The sequence below is a fragment of the Salvelinus alpinus genome, chromosome 8 (assembly GCF_045679555.1).
Source record: "Salvelinus alpinus chromosome 8, SLU_Salpinus.1, whole genome shotgun sequence".
Classification (NCBI taxonomy): domain Eukaryota; kingdom Metazoa; phylum Chordata; class Actinopteri; order Salmoniformes; family Salmonidae; genus Salvelinus; species Salvelinus alpinus.
The window spans coordinates 6,512,567-6,532,324 of record NC_092093.1 but is presented as its reverse complement, the minus strand read 5'-3'; the positions used below and the strand labels follow the sequence as shown (position 1 = coordinate 6,532,324).

General features: G+C 45.3%; 1 protein-coding gene across 2 annotated transcripts in view; it reads left to right on the top strand.

The window, feature by feature from the left end:
- The window catches only part of ptk2bb (protein tyrosine kinase 2 beta, b), a 65,758-nt gene that overhangs the window by 33,315 nt on the left and 12,685 nt on the right, over positions 1-19,758 (top strand). The window contains exons 15-25 of one of the 2 annotated variants that reach the window (XM_071412503.1): positions 1,412-1,509; positions 1,644-1,725; positions 4,948-5,048; positions 6,052-6,167; positions 9,510-9,610; positions 9,938-10,027; positions 10,310-10,345; positions 16,694-16,898; positions 17,009-17,117; positions 17,513-17,695; positions 18,809-18,958. In XM_071412503.1, coding sequence (XP_071268604.1) covers positions 1,412-1,509; positions 1,644-1,725; positions 4,948-5,048; positions 6,052-6,167; positions 9,510-9,610; positions 9,938-10,027; positions 10,310-10,345; positions 16,694-16,898; positions 17,009-17,117; positions 17,513-17,695; positions 18,809-18,958 — 1,271 coding nt within the window. The remainder of the gene's footprint in view (positions 1-1,411; positions 1,510-1,643; positions 1,726-4,947; positions 5,049-6,051; positions 6,168-9,509; positions 9,611-9,937; positions 10,028-10,309; positions 10,346-16,693; positions 16,899-17,008; positions 17,118-17,512; positions 17,696-18,808; positions 18,959-19,758) is intronic. The other variant, XM_071412504.1, reaches the window with a different exon arrangement.

Below are 19,758 nucleotides of genomic sequence, written 5' to 3'. Positions count from 1 at the left end.
ATGATCTACTGTATGTTCCATGATCTACTGTATGTTCTATGATCTACTGTATGTTCTATGATCTACTGTAGGTCCCATGATCTACTGTATGTTCCATGATCTACTGTATGTTCTATGATCTAGTGTATGCTCTATGTTCTATGATCTACTGTGTGTTCTATGATCTACTGTATGTTCTATGATCTACTGTGTGTTCTATGATCTACTGTGTGTTCTATGATCTACTGTATGTTCCATGATCTACTGTATGTTCCATGATCTACTGTATGTTCTATGATCTACTGTATGTTCTATGATCTACTGTATGTTCCATGATCTACTGTATGTTCTATGATCTACTGTATGTTCTATGATCTACTGTATGTTCTATGATCTACTGTATGTTCTATGATCTAGTGTATGCTCTATGTTCTATGATCTACTGTAGGCTCTATGATCTACTGTATGTTCTATGATCTACTGTATGTTCTATGATCTACTGTGTGTTCTATGATCTACTGTATGTTCTATGATCTACTGTATGTTCTATGATCTACTGTGTGTTCTATGATCTACTGTATGTTCCATGATCTACTGTATGTTCCATGATCTACTGTATGTTCCATGATCTACTGTATGTTCTATGATCTACTGTATGTTCCATGATCTACTGTATGTTCTATGATCTACTGTATGTTCTATGATCTACTGTATGTTCTATGATCTACTGTATGTTCTATGATCTAGTGTATGCTCTATGTTCTATGATCTACTGTATGCTCTATGATCTACTGTATGTTCTATGATCTACTGTATGGTCTATGATCTACTGTATGTTCTATGATCTACTGTATGTTCTATGATCTACTGTATGTTCTATGATCTACTGTATGCTCTATGTTCTATGATCTACTGTATGTTCTATGATCTACTGTATGTTCTATGATCTACTGTATGTTCTATGATCTACTGTATGTTCTATGATCTAGTGTATGCTCTATGTTCTATGATCTACTGTATGCTCTATGATCTACTGTATGTTCTATGATCTACTGTGTGTTCTATGATCTACTGTGTGTTCTATGATCTACTGTATGTTCTATGATCTACTGTATGTTCTATGATCTACTGTATGTTCCATGATCTACTGTATGCTCTATGATCTGCTGTATGTTCTATGATCTGCTGTATGTTCTATGATCTACTGTATGTTCTATGATCTACTGTATGATCTACTGTAGGTCCCATGATCTACTGTATGTTCTATGATCTACTGTATGTTCTATGATCTACTGTATGTTCTATGATCTACTGTATGTTCCATGATCTACTGTATGTTCCATGATCTGCTGTATGCTCTATGATCTACTGTATATTCTAAGTTTTAAGTTCATGACAGCTACTCGTGGTGTTGTTGTATACTTGGTTCCAGTGGTGAAGTATGGAATCGACAGAGATGAAATTGTTCTGGGACGGATACTTGGCGAGGGATTTTTCGGGGAGGTCTATGAAGGAATGTACAAGAAATCGGCAAGTCTATTTCCTTACACCCTACTCATACAGTCAATTATAACACCTCAAATGTGTTTAACTAAACACAATATTGATCTCACTGTTTGTGTGTGTGTGTGTGTGTGTGTCTGGTCTCTGTGTTTGTGAACCAGAATGGGGAGAGGCTAAGCGTGGCGGTGAAGACGTGTAAAGACTCTTCACCTGACATCATGGAGAAGTTCATGAGTGAAGCAGGTACAGAGAAAATACTGATCACACTTCACCAACTCACTTGCCTTGTGGTTAGAGTGTCCGCCCTGAGATTGAAAAGTTGGGATCCCCGGCCAAGTCATACCAAAGACTGTAAAAATGGGACCCTGCTTGGCACCGGTGGTGTAATTTCTTAAATCTTTTTGCAGACCTCAAGAGTGGTCTCCTGATGTGGTTTAAAAATAGTTTTTGGACGCACCTGTGCGTCAATCTAAGTACCCTAATTAAAAATATCCCCATCAAAATGGTCAGTAATATATATTTTTGTAATGGGCTGGATCTCAATCCACCGCATCCTCCATCAGTTTAATGGGCTGCATCTCAATCCACTGCATCCTCCTATGTCGGCCTTCCTCATCTCCTCGTCTGCGGTGGAAGGTGGCAGAGCTACAACGGTGTTTGTCAGATCAGGAGACGTCCTGAAAATCTTCTCACAAAAACAGTTTGGCCTACAAAACTAACGTGGAAAGATGAGATTCTCACGGACACGATGGTGTTCTCCGTTTTGCTCTACGACCCCAACAAGTGTCACAGGACTAGTCTGAAGGTAACCACGGTAACTCATACAAATAAAAGGAATTATGGAGGTAGTTTTGTGCCAACAAAAATAAGGGCTTAAATCTGTTTCCAAAAATAACTAAAATAATACCTGAGCTTTCTTAAATGTCCAAGATATAGAACAGACACTTCAAAACCTTTTTCCTTGACAGTCTTTTATTGTCATTAATGAATGTGTTATTCAATTAGATTTTATAGGCTGTAGTAGTAAAGGCCGAATTCAATATTTTATCAAATATTTTTTTCATATTATGGGAATATGGGAAATCTATGCCAAAATTTAACTATACCCACTTCTTCAGGCAATATGGGAAATTGTTTTAGGCAATATGGGAATTTGTTTTTGAAAAATTTGAGTATACCCACTTCTTCAAGCAATATGGGAATTTGTTTTGGCAAAATTTGAGTATACCCACTTCTTCAAGCAATATGGGAATTTGTTTTAAGCAATATGGGAATTTGTTTTAAGCAATATGGGAATTTGTTCTGGCAAAATTAGAGTATACCCACTTCTTCAAGCAATATGGGAATTTGTTTTGGCAAAATTAGAGTATACCCACTTCTTGGCACACAGCATTAAGAAGAGATTGGGGGTGTGGCCCTGCGATAGACTAGTGTCCTGTCCAGGGGGTCTACTTGTAGGCGACATCAAGCTGCTTCACGCTACAGAAACAGGAGATAGGCTCCATCCTGGCTCACACAAGACAAGACTCGCAACGCTACTTACTTTTTTTTATGAACACTTCATGATCACTTGAATAAGCATCAACAGACCTGATCTGTAGAGACAATACGTTAGGGATTAACATCTCCGTTCTGTACATTACCTTGGAAATAATGGATGAAGCACCGGGACGAGGCGGAGCTGAGTTTGCGGGGTTAATTTTTCCAAAGTAATGTACAGAACGGAGATGTTTATCCCGCTTATACCACAAACAATACTAAAGCACACGTTTACCGGTATAAATAATTGGTTGCTAGAGATATATTTATGGACCCAGTTGTTCATCCTGTATGTTCTATAGCCATGCTCTCTGGCAATGTTCTTGTCCCTTGCTTGTTAGGTGGCCAACAACATCTGCAGCCAGAATAACAGCAAAGTAGCTGCATTTGTATTTGTTGAAGATCTTTTCTATTGTCATTCATTTGGATACATCCACAACAATGAGCTGATGATGCCCGATTTTGCCTGGCACAGCTAGGAAAGTTTTCCTTCTCGTCAGGACACTCGACAGTGTTCATTACAAGGAGATTGCATAGCATATCAAACACTAGGCTAGAAGCGAGCTAAATAGTTTGTTTCTAGCCAACCTGCCAATATGACAGGCGAATAAAAAAAAATACTAGTTGCTGAAAATAGCCGGTGAAACTAGAAACACGTGGGAGGATTTGACATCTTTAGCAGCAGAGGGGACAGGAGAAATTCATGTTCATCACTCACCACGTTAGGTCATCAGATGCTCTGCAAAAACAATGCAAGCTAAGCTTTTCCTCATTGGACCTGCGTTTATAATGTATCCTATTTCAGTATGAGTGGTTGTTGGTTTATCTTTCTGTAACGTTGTAGGAAGTACAGTCTGCATGTGTAGGTGCATATTGTGTCACGATTGCAAGGTGTCCCGATATCTTTTCCCAACTGTCCCGATATCTTTTCCCAACTGTCCCGATATCTTTTCCCAACTGTTCCGATATCTTTTCCCAACTGTCCCGATATCTTTTCCCAACTGTCCCGATATCTTTTCCCAACTGTTCCGATATCTTTTCCCAACTGTCCCGATATCTTTTCCCAACTGTCCCGATATCTTTTCCCAACTGTCCCGATATCTTTTCCCAACTGTTCCGATATCTTTTCCCAACTGTCCCGAAATCTTTTCCCAACTGTCCCGATATCTTTTCCCAACTGTCCCGATATCTTTTCCCAACTGTTCCGATATCTTTTCCCAACTGTTCCGATACCTTTTCCCAACTGTCCCGAAATCTTTTCCCAACTGTCCCGAAATCTTTTCCCAACTGTCCCGATATCTTTTCCCAACTGTCCCGATATCTTTTCCCAACTGTCCCGATATCTTTTCCCAACTGTCCCGATATCTTTTCCCAACTGTCCCGATATCTTTTCCCAACTGTCCCGATATCTTTTCCCAACTGTTCCGATATCTTTTCCCAACTGTCCCGATATCTTTTCCCAACTGTCCCGATATCTTTTCCCAACTGTTCCGATATCTTTTCCTCAACTGTTCCGATATCTTTTCCTCAACTGTCCCGATATCTTTTCCCAACTGTCCCGATATCTGGTTTTAATGTACATTCTAGAATGCCCAACTGACCAATCAGAAACAACGATGCTGTGGTATACATACTATTAGTAAGTATTATTATAATATCCAGTCGGATAAACACTCCAAACATCCTACCCGACCCCTCGGAGGTGTCCGCATGGTCCCAAAGCACACCGTAGCCTTGTTTTGTATCACATTCCAATGATAAAACTGGGGGGGACAAAAATGCAATTTTAAAATGTGTGTGGGGGGGGGGGGTACATGTCCCCCCCGTACCCAGTGGAAGTTGCGCCCCTGTGTATCCCTCTCCTAATGTAGCCTTCATATAAAAATGTAAGGAAAAGTTGAATGGTTAAACCTGTCTATTCTCCAGTGATCATGAAGAACCTGAAACACCCCCACATCGTCAGTCTGATCGGTGTCATAGAGGAAGACCCAGTGTGGATTGTCATGGAGCTATACCAGTATGGAGAGGTGAGAACCACAGCCATACTATGTTGTTAGCCATGACACTATGGGTGCGTTTGTAAATTCGCTCTGGCTATCTACTCCGATTTCAGAGCACTCTCGTCTGAGTGTGCCAGAGTGCAGAATAACTGATGAATTTACGAACGCTCAACACCTGTTGAATATGGCCGGTGTCAGTAAAAGTCGGCAAAAAAAGTGTAATTAAATTGTGGCCAGCAGCCCAGTTACAGTCACCAACGCTCTGGATAACATGAAAACAGCATAACCAGCTCTGCTAGGGCGAGTAAAATGGTCAGAGTGAAGTGTTCTCTCATTTGTGTCTGGAAGTAGCTAGCAAGCTAGCTAACTTTAGCCAGTTAGCTTGGGTGCTTGACTGCTGTTGTGAGGTCAGAATGCTCAGATCAACCCTACTCCTCAGGCCAGAGTGTCCAGTGTGCGCTCTGAACGCTCCGAGATCGAAAAGCTCTGAATTTACAAACGGACAGTCAAGACTCTGAATTTACTCTCTCTGGCACTGCAGAGTGAATTAACGAATGCATCCTAAGTTGTTAGCCATTATGCTATGCTGTTAGCCATGACGCTATGTTGTTAGCCATTATGCTATGCTGTTAGCCATTACGCTATGTTGTTAGCCATTATGCTATGCTGTTAGCTATGACGCTATGTTGTTAGCCATGACACTATGTTGTTAGCCATGACACTATGTTGTTAGCCATAACGCTATGTTGTTAGCCATGACGCTATGTTGTTAGCCATGACGCTATGTTGTTAGCCATGATGCTATGTTTTTTGCCATGATGTGTGAATCGTCATGGAGCTCTACCAGTATGGCTAAGTGAGACAACAGTAGCCAAAATGAACTTGGAAACTCGGATACACTTGAATTATAGCACAATTTCTCCTGTCAGACCTGGGATTCAAACCAGTGACTCTCCAGGCACTTCTCTACCAGCTTCTCCTGCCTGCTAGCTGGTAGCTGCCCTATCATTCTGTTCCATCTGTCTTCCAGCTGGGCAACTACCTAGAAGAGAACAAGCACAAGCTGACCAACATAACGCTGGTCCTCTTCAGCCTGCAGATCTGTAAAGCTCTGGTCTACCTGGAAGGAATCAACATGGTGCACAGGTAGGGGGAGGCTATACGGCCACGCCTGGGGTCCCAAAATTGATGACGTATGTCACGCAGCGAGAGTAGAGTGGGGACAAACTGATTCAGTTGAGTCAGTCATCCCAGCTAGCTAGTTCATGCGTGTGGCTAGAAACTTCAACGAGAATTTGAAACTTGTCTGTCGAAGAGTAATTGTTTATTTATTTTTATGTAGATGTTAATGCCGTAGTTTGACATTTTCTGTGAAAATCACTACAATAAATGTGCTTTAGCCTGTCACCCTGGCCTGATATTAGCTACACTATCTTGCTACTTCCCTCTCCTTTACTGGCCTGATATTAGCTACACTATCTTGCTACTTCCTTCTCCTTTACTGGCCTGATATTAGCTACACTATCTAACTACTTCCCTCTCCTTTACTGGCCTGATATTAGCTACACTATCTTGCTACTTCCCTCTCCTTTACTGGCCTGATATTAGCTACACTATCTTGCTACTTCCCTCTCCTTTACTGGCCTGATATTAGCTACACTATCTAACTACTTCCCTCTCCTTTACTGGCCTGATATTAGCTACACTATCTAACTACTTCCCTCTCCTTTACTGGCCTGATATTAGCTACACTATCTTGCTACTTCCCTCTCCTTTACTGGCCTGATATTAGCTACACTATCTTGCTACTTCCCTCTCCTTTACTGGCCTGATATTAGCTTCAACTTCTAACTACTTCCCTCTCCTTTACTGGCCTGATATTAGCTTCAACTTCTAACTACTTCCCTCTCCTTTACTGGCCTGATATTAGCTTCAACTTCTAACTACTTCCCTCTCCTTTACTGCAGGACAGCAGTGCTCAGCATTAGTCGGCAAGCAGGAACAGGAACAGGAACAGGAACAAAGGACACATTGTGTGCCATGTTGTTCTGCTACTGGCTTGCAGCACAAAGTCTCTCCATTGATCAGTAGACATCAGTGACATCCAGATGGTTACTACCAATATTACAACGTTATTTCTTGTGTAGGCTGCTATCCTACTCTGAATATAATAAAGTGGGCTGTAACAAATTGGCTACTTTAGCCCAGTGGGAAGTACCTTGATACAACACCGTTGTACTGGTCATTCACACCGGCTTATCGTTACGTTAGCCCAGTGGGAAGTACCTTGATACAACACCGTTGTACTGGTCATTCACACCGGCTTATCGTTACGTTAGCCCAGTGGGAAGTACCTTGATACAACACCGTTGTACTGGTCATTCACACCGGCTTATCGTTACGTTAGCTAATTGGCATGTCACGGTGGCATCCAGAAGGTGACCAATACTACAAGTTATTTCTCCCTCCCTCACCCATCAAAATAAACATCCCTTTCTTTTAGTGAGTATTAACTAGCGCAATGATTCTGTTGTTGCCAGCTAGTCAGCATCAACAAGCTAGTTGGGAAGGGCTCATCACTGACGACTGACTGAACCGAATCCATTAATCTCTGCTTGACTCTCATATGTCATCAATTTGGGCACCAGGCTTGTCCGTATAGCTTTTCCCGCACAGGTAGGGCGGCCATCTTGACACCCATATCCCATGTTGGCCACCATATTCCTGTCACGGCCGTCAAAGAGAGGAGACCAAGGTGCAGCGTGGGATGTATACATACTCATTTATTTAAAGAACGAACACTAAACAAACAAACGAACGAACCGTGAAGCTATACAAAAATGAGTGCTGACAGGCAACAACACATAGACAACTACCCACAAATGCAGGTGGGAAAAGGCAACCTAAGTATGGTTCTCAATCAGAGACAACGATAGACAGCTGCCTCTGATTGAGAACCACACCCGGCCAAACACACAGAAATACAAATCATAGAAAAAAGAACGTAGAATGCCCACCCCAAATCACACCCTGACCAAACCAAAATAGAGACATAAAAAGCTCTCTAAGGTCAGGGCGTGACAATTCCTCTTCAGAAAACACTTCATCACACTCTTAGATATGTAAAACAGACACTGAGTATACAAAACATTAAGAACACCTTCCTAATATTGAGTTGCACTACCACCCGACAAGGTGTCGATAGCGTTTCACAGGGATGCTGGCCCATGTTGACTCCAATGCTTGCCACAGTCAAGTTGGCTGGATGTCCTTTGGGTGGTGGACCATTCTTGATACACACAATAAAATGAAAATGAGTGGGATGTGCCTGGCCCCTACTACCATACCCCATTCAAAGGCATTTACTGTATATATCTATATCTTACCCATTCACCCTCTGAATGGCACACATACACAATCCATGTCTCAATTGTCTTCGAGGCTTAAAAATCATTTAACCCATCTCCTCCCTTTTCATCTACACTGATTTGAAGTGGATTTAACAAGTGACATCAATAAGGGATCATAGCTTTTCACCTGGATTCACCTGGTCAGTCTGTGTCATTGAAAGAACAGATGTCAATGTTTTGTACACTCGGTGTCGATGTCCATGATGTAAAGTAGTATTTCTGCCCCATAACCCATGTTGTTTATATTTATTCAACCTTTATTTAACTAGGCAAGTCAATTAAGAACGTCATTCTTATTTACAATGACGGCCTATCAAGAGGCAAAAAGCCTCCTGCGGTGACGGGGGCTTGGATTAAAGGTGTAAGACAAAACACACATCATGACGAGATACCACAGCACTACATAAAGAGAGACCTAAGACTACAACACGACATGGCAGCAACACATGACAACACAGCATGGTTCAACACATCATGTTAGCAACACATCATGGCAGCAACACAACATGACAACAACACATCATGGTAGCACAACATGACAACAACATCATGTTAGCAACACATCATTGTAGCAACACAACATGACAGCAACACAACATGACAACAACACAGCATGGCAGCAACACAACATGACAACAACACAGCATGGCAGCAACACAACATGACAACAACATCATGGTAGCAACACAACATGACGACAACACAACATGGTAGCAACACAATATGACAACAACACAACAACAACACATCATGGTAGCAACACAACATGGTAGCAAAACAACATGACAACAACACAACATGGTAGCAACACAACATGACAACAACACAACATGGTAGCAACACAACATGACAACAACATGGTAACCCACCAACATGTTGTGTTCCCACAGAGACAAAGCACAGGTAGGACAGCCACGTTGACACCCATATTCCTCTAACCCAGAGAACAGGGTCGTGTTCATTAGAGCACACCGTAGCAAAACATCTTACAACAGATGACAAAAACCCTGCGTTCTTATTGGACAACTTCAGGTAGTACCTCCCTGTTTCAACTAACCTGTTTATTGTGTCCCAACAGGGACATAGCGGTGAGGAACGTGCTGGTGGCCACAGCAGACTGTGTTAGGCTGGGAGACTTTGGTCTGTCCAGATACATCGAGGAAGAAGAGTATTACAAGGGTATGGGGAGAATCTCAATGTCATTTCCTTGATTTCTCGCGTCCTCTCACCACGTCTCATTTTTTTTTTAAACCCATTGGATGAGAAAGTCAGATGGGCGGGACTTCTGACCTTCTCATCCAATGGGTTTTGAGAAGGAGGCGAGAGGATGCAAGGAATCAAGGAAATGTAATTGAGATTCTCCCATGGAGTCGTTGTTGGTCTGTCTGTGTTCTCTTAAATACTGGCCCCACACTGGCCCCACACTGGGCCCCACACTGGCCCCACACTGGCTAAATACATGTATATACAAAACATTTCCACTGTCTTTCTGCGTCACTTCCACAGCTTCAGTGAGCCGATTACCTATAAAATGGATGGCTCCAGAATCCATTAACTTCAGACGCTTCACAACGGCTAGTGATGTCTGGATGTTTGGTAAGTCTGTTGACATGTTTTGGGGGATCCTTTGCTTTTGCAGTATTTCTGTGTGTGTACATGTGTGTATAACAGTATCTCTCTCTGTATCTCTCTCTCTCGCTCTCTCTCTCCCTCTCTCTCTCTCTTCCCCCTCCATCTCTCTTTTACTCTCTCCATCTCTCTTACTCTCTCTCTCCCTCTCTCTCTCTTACTCTCTCTCTCTTTTACTCTCTCCATCTCTCATACTCTCCCTCTCTCTCTCTCTCTCTTTCTCCTTTTCTTTATATTTACAATTAAAAGGGAATCGTTCGAGTTCCGCTCTACATGAATTATTTGGTACTTTCTTTTGGATATTTAAGATAATACTGCAGAATTCTGTATGTAGATTTTTATAGGGTTTTTCTCACAATGCTTATAATCGTAATTGCAAGTTGGTCCCTAAACCTCACTTCCATATAGTACAATTGGTAAAATTACACTATTTAATATTTTTCACCAGATTTGGATAGGAATATTCATTCTTTTAGAATTGTCTTTTTATGGAGTAAAATGCTTTGCAGAAGTTTTATTTTAGTGCGTTCTCTGCAAGACCAAATCCATCAGAGACATTGATTATTAGTCCCAGGTAGTTGTACCATTGGACATGTTCAACCATGGTATTTCCTCATTTGAAGGAGTGTCTGCTGCTCTGATTTCTAGCCTTTTTCTGGGAAATCACAACTTTGTTTTTCTGAAAGTCGATGTTGATTGTCCAGTTGATTCTGTATTCCTGAAGAATGTTAAGTTGTTCCTATAGACCTTGATCTGTTGGTGACAGTAGGACAAGGTCATCTGGGTGGACCTTGCTCTGTTGGTGACAGTAGGACAAGGTCATCTGGGTAGACCTTGCTCTGTTGGTGACAGTAGGACAAGGTCATCTGGGTAGACCTTGATCTGTTAGTGACAGTAGGACAATGTCATCTGGGTAGACCTTGATATTTACATTTACATTTACATTTAAGTCATTTAGCAGACGCTCTTATCCAGAGCGACTTACAAATTGGTGCATTCACCTTATGATATCCAGTGGAACAACCACTTTACAATAGTGCATCTAACTCTTTTAAGGGGGGGGGGTTAGAAGGATTACTTTATCCTATCCTAGGTATTCCTTAAAGAGGTGGGGTTTCAGGTGTCTCCGGAAGGTGGTGATTGACTCCGCTGACCTGGCGTCGTGAGGGAGTTTGTTCCACCATTGGGGTGCCAGAGCAGCGAACAGTTTTGACTGGGCTGAGCGGGAACTGTACTTCCTCAGAGGTAGGGAGGCGAGCAGGCCAGAGGTGGATGAACGCAGTGCCCTTGTTTGGGTGTAGGGCCTGATCAGAGCCTGAAGGTACGGAGGTGCCGTTCCCCTCACAGCTCCGTAGGCAAGCACCATGGTCTTGTAGCGGATGCGAGCTTCAACTGGAAGCCAGTGGAGAGAGCGGAGGAGCGGGGTGACGTGAGAGAACTTGGGAAAGTTGAACACCAGACGGGCTGCGGCGTTCTGGATGAGTTGTAGGGGTTTAATGGCACAGGCAGGGAGCCCAGCCAACAGCGAGTTGCAGTAATCCAGACGGGAGATGACAAGTGCCTGGATTAGGACCTGCGCCGCTTCCTGCGTGAGGCAGGGTCGTACTCTGCGAATGTTGTAGAGCATGAACCTACAGGAACGGGTCACCGCCTTGATGTTAGTTGAGAACGACAGGGTGTTGTCCAGGATCACGCCAAGGTTCTTAGCACTCTGGGAGGAGGACACAATGGAGTTGTCAACCGTGATGGCGAGATATGGATATTAGATAGAGATATTGATATGTTAGTGACAGTAGGACAATGTCATCTGGGTAGACCTTGATCTGTTAGTGACAGTAGGACAATGTCATCTGGGTAGACCTTGATCTGTTGGTGACAGTAGGACAAGGTCACCTGGGTAGACCTTGCTCTGTTGGTGACAGTAGGACAAAGTCATCTGGGTAGAGCAGGAATCTGACCTCATCTTTAAGGGTGAGTCCAGGGGCTGCAGATTGGTCCGTCAACACTGCTAGTTCGTTGATATAGACGTTGAACAGGGTTGGACTTAAACTGCACCCTTGTCTCACCCCTTGTGCAAAAAACTCCGTTCTGGCCCCCCGAGTGGCGCAGTGGTCTAAGGCACTGCATCGCAGTTGCTAGCTGTGCCACTAGAGATCCTGGTTCGAGTCCAGGCTCTGTCGCAACCAGCCGCGACTGGGAGACCCATGGGGAGGCGCGTAATTGGCCCAGCGCCATCTGGGTTAGGGGAGGATTTGGCTGGGAGGGATATCCTTGTCCCATTGCACTCTAGCGACTCCTGTGGCGGGCTGGGCAAATGCACGTTGACACGGTCGCCAGGTGTAGGGTGTTTCCTCTGACACATTGGTGTGGCTGGCTTCCAGGTTAAGCGAGCATTGTGTCTAGAAGCAGTGCGGGTCGTGTTTTGGAGGACTCATGGCTCTCGACCTTCGCCTCTCCCGAGTCCGTACGGGAGTTGCAGCAATGAGACAAGACTATAACTACCAATTGGATACCATTAAATTGGGGAGTAAAAGGGGTAAAAGTAAAAAAAAATATATAATTTTTTTTTTTTACTTGATTCACACAGAACTAATGCCCTTTCTCAGTGACTTCCAGATTGCTGCCATCTTGACGTTCACCTGTTTCAACTCGTCGAGCTGACCCTGGGAGAACTGCAAACTGTTCTTCAGGTCCTGGACCTCTCTGGTCAGGTCGTCCATTCTTTTATTAGTAGAATCCACCAGTATTTGGACAAAACACTTAACTATTTTCTTGTTGTTGTAACAACTGCTTGTAGGTCTCTTTTTGTTCGTTTAAAAGATCCTTCACGTGTGATAGAAACCACTGGACCTGTCCTCAACGGTACTCCCGCCGGCTTTGGTCTTTGTCATGGTAGCTAGCAACATATTTTAGGCTGTTACTCCTCGCAGTTCCAAACAGGGCAGGTCACGGGGAAGATTGAAAACAACAAACAGCAGGGATATAGACAGCCACAAACCCGGGACAATCCGCGGTCCCAGCCACAATGACTAACCGCGTCGCGGGCTGCGTTCAAGAACACCTCGCTAGCTTGATGTCCAGCTGCGACGCCAAATAGCTCCTCAGACCCGTCCTTTGTCGGCAGGATCACTGACGCCACTATGTAATATAGTCCATCATGTCATATGGGTTCAAAAGCATTCTTAGAATCAACAAAACATGCAAATACCTTTCCTCTGCTGTTCTGATGAACATGCTGGTTTATTAGTGTGTGGATGTGTTCTGCCTAACATCCTTCAGGTCCTTGGCAAAGACTGTGACTCCATCATGTGTACGTTGTCTTACAAAATGCTCACATGTCAGGGTGTGGTGGTGAGAGATGCTGCCATTTAGTAGTGAGGCGCAGTTCCATGGGGATGTTTTTGGTTGACATTGTGGATGCTATGCCAGGGGAGATCTTTCCTTGGTAGAAGGGTTTGGTAGAAGGGTAAGTGAGTAGCAGTTCCATGGGGATGTTTTTTGGTTGACATTGTGGATCATATGTCAGGGGAGATCTTTCCTTGGTAGAAGGGTTTGGTAGAAGGGTAAGTGAGTAGCAGTTCCATGGGGATGTTAATTGGTTGACATTGTGGATGCTATGCCAGGGGAGATCTTTCCTTGGTAGAAGGGTGGATATAATCATGCTTGTCCTTGGGAAGAGGGTGCTTTCTCTGACACCTTTCTTTCTCTGACACCTTTCTTTCTCTGACACCTTTCTCACCTCCTCAGACACTCTTTCTCCTTTAGTGAGGAGGTCATTTGTCCCAGTATGTATGACAAGGTTGTCAGGATTTTGTCCCAGCTGGGCTTGATAGGGCAGCTGTAGTGCACTGTCTGTAGTGGTACACCAGAATGTAGCTGTCTGGTGTCTTGGGGAATAGTCTCCTATCTTCCAGATACTTCCCATTTAGAGTCTATCAAACTGTAGTTTTGGGAGGTCTGCTCTGGAGGTGTGTTCAGCGGAACATGGTCAGACTGCTGGGAGGTTGGCAGGTCAGGGTAGGCTGTGGGAGGTTGGCAAGGCATGGTAGATTGTGGCAGGCTGGTAGGTTGGCAGGTCAGGGTATGCTGTGGTAGGCTGGGAGGTTGGCAAGGCATGGTAGATTGTGGCAGGCTGGTAGGTTGGCATGTTAGGGTAGGCTGTGGCAGGCTAGGAGGTTGGCAAGGCATGGTAGATTGTGGCAGGCTGGTAGGTTGGCAGGTCAGGGTATGCTGTGGCAGGCTGGGAGGTTGGCAAGGCATGGTATGCTGTGGCAGGCTGGAAGGTTGGCAGGTCAGGGTAGGCTGTGGCAGGCTGGGAGGTTGGCAAGGCATGGTAGATTGTGGCAGGCTGGTAGGTTGGCAGGTCAGGGTATGCTGTGGCAGGCTAGGAGGTTGGCAAGGCATGGTAGGCTGTGGCAGGCTGGAAGGTTGGCAAGGCATGGTAGGCTGTGGCAGGCTGGAAGGTTGGCAGGTCAGGGTATGCTGTGGCAGGCTGGGAGGTTGGCAAGGCATGGTATGCTGTGGCAGGCTGGGAGGTTGGCAAGGCATGGTATGCTGTGGCAGGCTGGGAGGTTGGCAGGTCAGGGTATGCTGTGGCAGGCTGGGAGGTTGGCAAGGCATGGTAGATTGTGGCAGGCTGGGAGGTTGGCAGGTCAGGGTATGCTGTGGCAGGCTGGGAGGTTGGCAAGGCATGGTCGATTGTGGCAGGCTGGGAGGTTGGCAGGTCAGGGTATGCTGTGGCAGGCTGGGAGGTTGGCAGGTCAGGGTAGGCTGTGGCAGGCTGGGAGGTTGGCAAGGCATGGTATGCTGTGGCAGGCTGGTAGGTTGGCAGGTCAGGGTATGCTGTGGCAGGCTGGGAGGTTGGCAGGTCAGGGTATGCTGTGGCAGGCTGGGAGGTTGGCAAGGCATGGTAGATTGTGGCAGGCTGGGAGGTTGGCAGGTCAGGGTATGCTGTGGCAGGCTGGGAGGTTGGCAAGGCATGGTAGATTGTGGCAGGCTGGGAGGTTGGCAGGTCAGGGTATGCTGTGGCAGGCTGGGAGATTGGCAGGTCAGGGTAGGCTGTGGCAGGCTGGGAGGTTGGCAAGGCATGGTAGATTGTGGCAGGCTGGGAGGTTGGCAGGTCAGGGTAGGCTGTGGCAGGCTGGGAGGTTGGCAGGTCAGGGTAGGCTGTGGCAGGCTGGGAGGTTGGCAGGTCAGGGTAGGCTGTGGCAGGCTGGGAGGTTGTCATGTCAGGGTAGGCTGTGGCAGGCTGGGAGGTTGGCAGGTCAGGGTAGGCTGTGGCAGGCTGGTAGGTTGGCAGGTCAGGGTATGCTGTGGCAGGCTGGGAGGTTGGCAGGTTAGGGTAGGCTGTGGCAGGCTGGGAGGTTGGCAAGGCATGGTAGATTGTGGCAGGCTGGTAGGTTGGCAGGTCAGGGTATGCTGTGGCAGGCTGGGAGGTTGGCAGGTTAGGGTAGGCTGTGGCAGGCTGGGAGGTTGGCAAGGCATGGTAGATTGTGGCAGGCTGGTAGGTTGGCAGGTCAGGGTATGCTGTGGCAGGCTGGGAGGTTGGCAAGGCATGGTAGATTGTGGCAGGCTGGTAGGTTGGCAGGTCAGGGTATGCTGTGACAGGCTGGGAGGTTGGCAGGTCAGGGTATACTGTGACAGGCTGGGAGGTTGGCAGGTCAGGGTATACTGTGACAGGCTGGGAGGTTGTCAGGTCAGGGTAGGCTGTGGCAGGCTGGGAGGTTGGCAGGTCAGGGTATGCTGTGGCAGGCTGGGAGGTTGGCAGGTCAGGGTATGCTGTGGCAGGCTGGGAGGTTGGCAGGTCAGGGTATGCTGTGGCAGGCTGGGAGGTTGGCAGGTCAGGGTATGCTGTGGCAGGCTGGGAGGTTGGCAGGTCATACTCTTCTTCAAAACAGCTCTAGACTGGCCTCAGAGCCTTGGTCTTGTTTCCAGACATAAGATGTTTGTTTGCCTTGCGCAGGACTGCATGTCAAGCATTTGGACGTTCAGTAAAAAGAGAAGATCCACCTTGATTTTCTTTGTCTTTTTGTTGCATAAAATCTACTGTTAGGGTCTCTGGGTCCACTTTTAAAACCTTTTGCATATTGGATTGCAAGGTTGCTGAGCTTGGAGCTTGTAAATGTATCCATCTTAGTTGATTACAGCTGGCTATAGCTAGGCATTTTTATATGTAAACAAAGCTTACCTTTCTTGTTTTCCTGTCCTTTCCTGTTTTATCTTGCTTGTGTAAGTTTATATACTTGTTTTCCTGTCACTTTTGACATTTTTGATTGTCCTTTTAGTTATTTGTTAGCTATTTTTTGTTGTTGTTGTTAACAGCAGGTAGCTAGAAACTGTCTTAGCAACTCCCTAGCAACGTGGTAAACAACTGTTAGCTTGTTAGCTATCCAGTTGAGTTATCAGGATAAAAGTTGTTTCCTGATGTAGTCTCTTCTTCTGATGTTATATTCTTAGTCCTACTTCCTTTATCTTTCACTCACTTATTTGTCTCCAATGTACTCTTCCTCTAAATCATTTGAAATATGATATAAAATACTTAGATATTAGGAGCTCATTATTTTACCAGCTGCTCTCTCTCTCTCTCTCTCTCTCTCTCTCTCTCTCTCTCTCTCTCTCTCTCTCTCTCCATAGCGGTGTGTATGTGGGAGATCCTGAGCCGAGGGCAGCAGCCTTTCTTCTGGTTGGAGAACCGTGACATCATCATCCAGCTGGAGCAAGGCATTAGACTACCCAAACCTGACGACTGCCCTCCTGCCCTCTACTCCCTCATGACACGCTGCTGGTCCTACAACCCCCGCGAGAGACCCTCTTTCACAGAGCTGGTCGTTAAGATCAGGTACTGACTGCCATGGCCTGACTTGGCTGTGTTCTGAAATCTGATTTGAATGTGGTTGAAGGTTGTTCAACCACAAATAGCTTGCCAATATGTACTTTTTCTTTTCACAGTGACGTCCATCAGATGGAGAAGGAGCAGGAGGCAGAGAGAGAGAGGGACAGAAAACGCTCCAACAAGTTCTTTGACACCAAGTTCGACTTCAACGAGCCTCCTCCTAAGGTAGTCTTCTTGATGAGACACACACACGCACACGCACACACACACACATAGTCTTGTACAGCTAATCTTGCTGGGGGACACAATTCAGTCCCATTCAAAATCCTATTTTCCCTAACCCTAATCTTAACCCTAATCCTAAACCTAGCTCCTAACCATTAATGTAATTCTAACCCTAACACTAAATCTAACCTTAACCCTAAACCCCCTAGAAATAGCATTTGACCTCGTGGGGACTAACAAAATGTCCCCAGTTGGTCAAATGTTTGTCTGTTAAACATGTCCACACACACACACACACACACGCCTTCAGCATCATTGTTTTGTGTCATAGCGTTGTTAGAATTAGCGTATAAATTACTCAGTGCCTGTCAACGTTTCTGTCCCTGTGTTTCCAGCCCTCCAGGATGAAACCTGGGGGTCGTTTTGGTAACAATATTGGCCTGCATGTTCCGCTGAATGAGGCCCTGTGTGCCAGCTCTCCAGACCTGGTCAGTCCCTGTGAATACTACACTGCTGTAGACTCTAGGAGCAACACAGTGGTGGTGCCCATGATGCCTCCACGACGATGCAGTATGGGGGTGAGACTATATGGGGGTGATACTCTACTTCCTTCTAGACTGTAGTTATCTAGTTCTAGTCTACTTCCTTCTAGACTGTAGTTATCTAGTTCTAGTCTACTTCCTTCTAGACTCTAGTTATCTAGTTCTAGTCTAGTTCCTTCAAGACTCTAGTTATCTAGTTCTAGTCTACTTCCTTCTAGACTCTAGTTATCTAGTTCTAGTCTACTTCCTTCTAGACTCTAGTTATCTAGTTCTAGTCTACTTCCTTCTAGACTCTAGTTATCTAGTTCTAGTCTATTTCCTTCTAGACTCTAGTTATCTAGTTCTAGTCTACTTCCTTCTAGACTGTAGTTATCTAGTTCTAGTCTACTTCCTTCTAGAATCTAGTTATCTAGTTCTAGTCTACTTCCTTCTAGACTCTAGTTATCTAGTTCTAGTCTACTTCCTTCTAGACTCTAGTTATCTAGTTCTAGTCTACTTCCTTCTAGACTCTAGTTATCTAGTTCTAGTCTACTTCCTTCTAGACTCTAGTTATCTAGTTCTAGTCTACTTCCTTCTAGACTCTAGTTATCTAGTTCTAGTCTACTTCCTTCTAGACTCTAGTTATCTAGTTCTAGTCTACTTCCTTCTAGACTCTAGTTATCTAGTTCTAGTCTATTTCCTTCTAGACTCTAGTTATCTAGTTCTAGTCTACTTCCTTCTAGACTCTAGTTATCTAGTTCTAGTCTACTTCCTTCTAGACTCTAGTTATCTAGTTCTAGTCTACTTCCTTCTAGACTCTAGTTATCTAGTTCTAGTCTATTTCCTTCTAGACTCTAGTTATCTAGTTCTAGTCTACTTCCTTCTAGACTCTAGTTATCTAGTTCTAGTCTACTTCCTTCTAGACTCTAGTTACTCTATTTCCACCCTCAGCTGGGTTTAAGGTACCGTAAGCATCTGTTTTTCAGGGATACAGTATCTTCAACCTAGTTTCCGTTTCATTTACTCCTTCTATGTTCGGTCTCGATGACGATCCAAGTCATGTGTCCCGTGCTTGTGTTAAATCCCTGTGTTACTGCTATAAGGCCAACAAGCAAGGCTACTGTATCACTAGCTACTCTACTATATGAATGTGTGTCCAACTTCCAATAGGAGGGTGAGTTCATTGTGGAGCCGTCCAGTAAGGAAGACGCCCAGCGGTTGTGGCAGATGGAGAGACAGCGTATGCAGGAGACGATGAGACAACAGAAACAACAGATGATGGAGGACAACAAGTGGCTGACCAAGGAGGAGAGACTCCTGGTGGGGAATATACCTTTAACCTTTACCCCCTAGACCTAGCAACCCGCCCTAGCAACCACCCTAACAACAAGTGGCTGACCAAGGAGGAGAGACTCCTGGTGGGGAACATACCTTTGACCTTTAAACCCCTAGACCTAGCAACCACCCTAACAACCCCCTAACAGCAAGTTTAACAACAAGTGGCTGACCAAGGAGGAAAGACTCCTGGTGGGGAATATACCTCCGACCTTTACCCCTCTAGACCTAGCAACCCTCCCTAGCAACCACCCTAACAACAAGTGGCTGACCAAGGAGGAGAGACTCCTGGTGGGGAATATACCTTCGACCTTTACCCACTAGACCTAGCAACACGCCCTAGCAACCACCCTAACAACAAGTGGCTGACCAAGGAGGAGAGACTCCTGGTGGGGAATATACCTTTGACCTTTAAACCCCTAGACCTAGCAACCACCCTAACAACCCCCTAACAGCAAGTTTAACAACAAGTGGCTGACCAAGGAGGAGAGACTCCTGGTGGGGAATATACCTCCGACCTTTACCCCCTAGACCTAGCAACCTGCCCTAGCAACCACCCTAACAACAAGTGGCTGACCAAGGAGGAAAGACTCCTGGTGGGGAATATACCTCCGACCTTTACCCCTCTAGACCTAGCAACCCGCCCTAGCAACCACCCTAACAACAAGTGGCTGACCAAGGAGGAGAGACTCCTGGTGGGGAATATACCTTCGACCTTTACCCACTAGACCTAGCAACACGCCCTAGCAACCACCCTAACAACAAGTGGCTGACCGAGGAGGAAA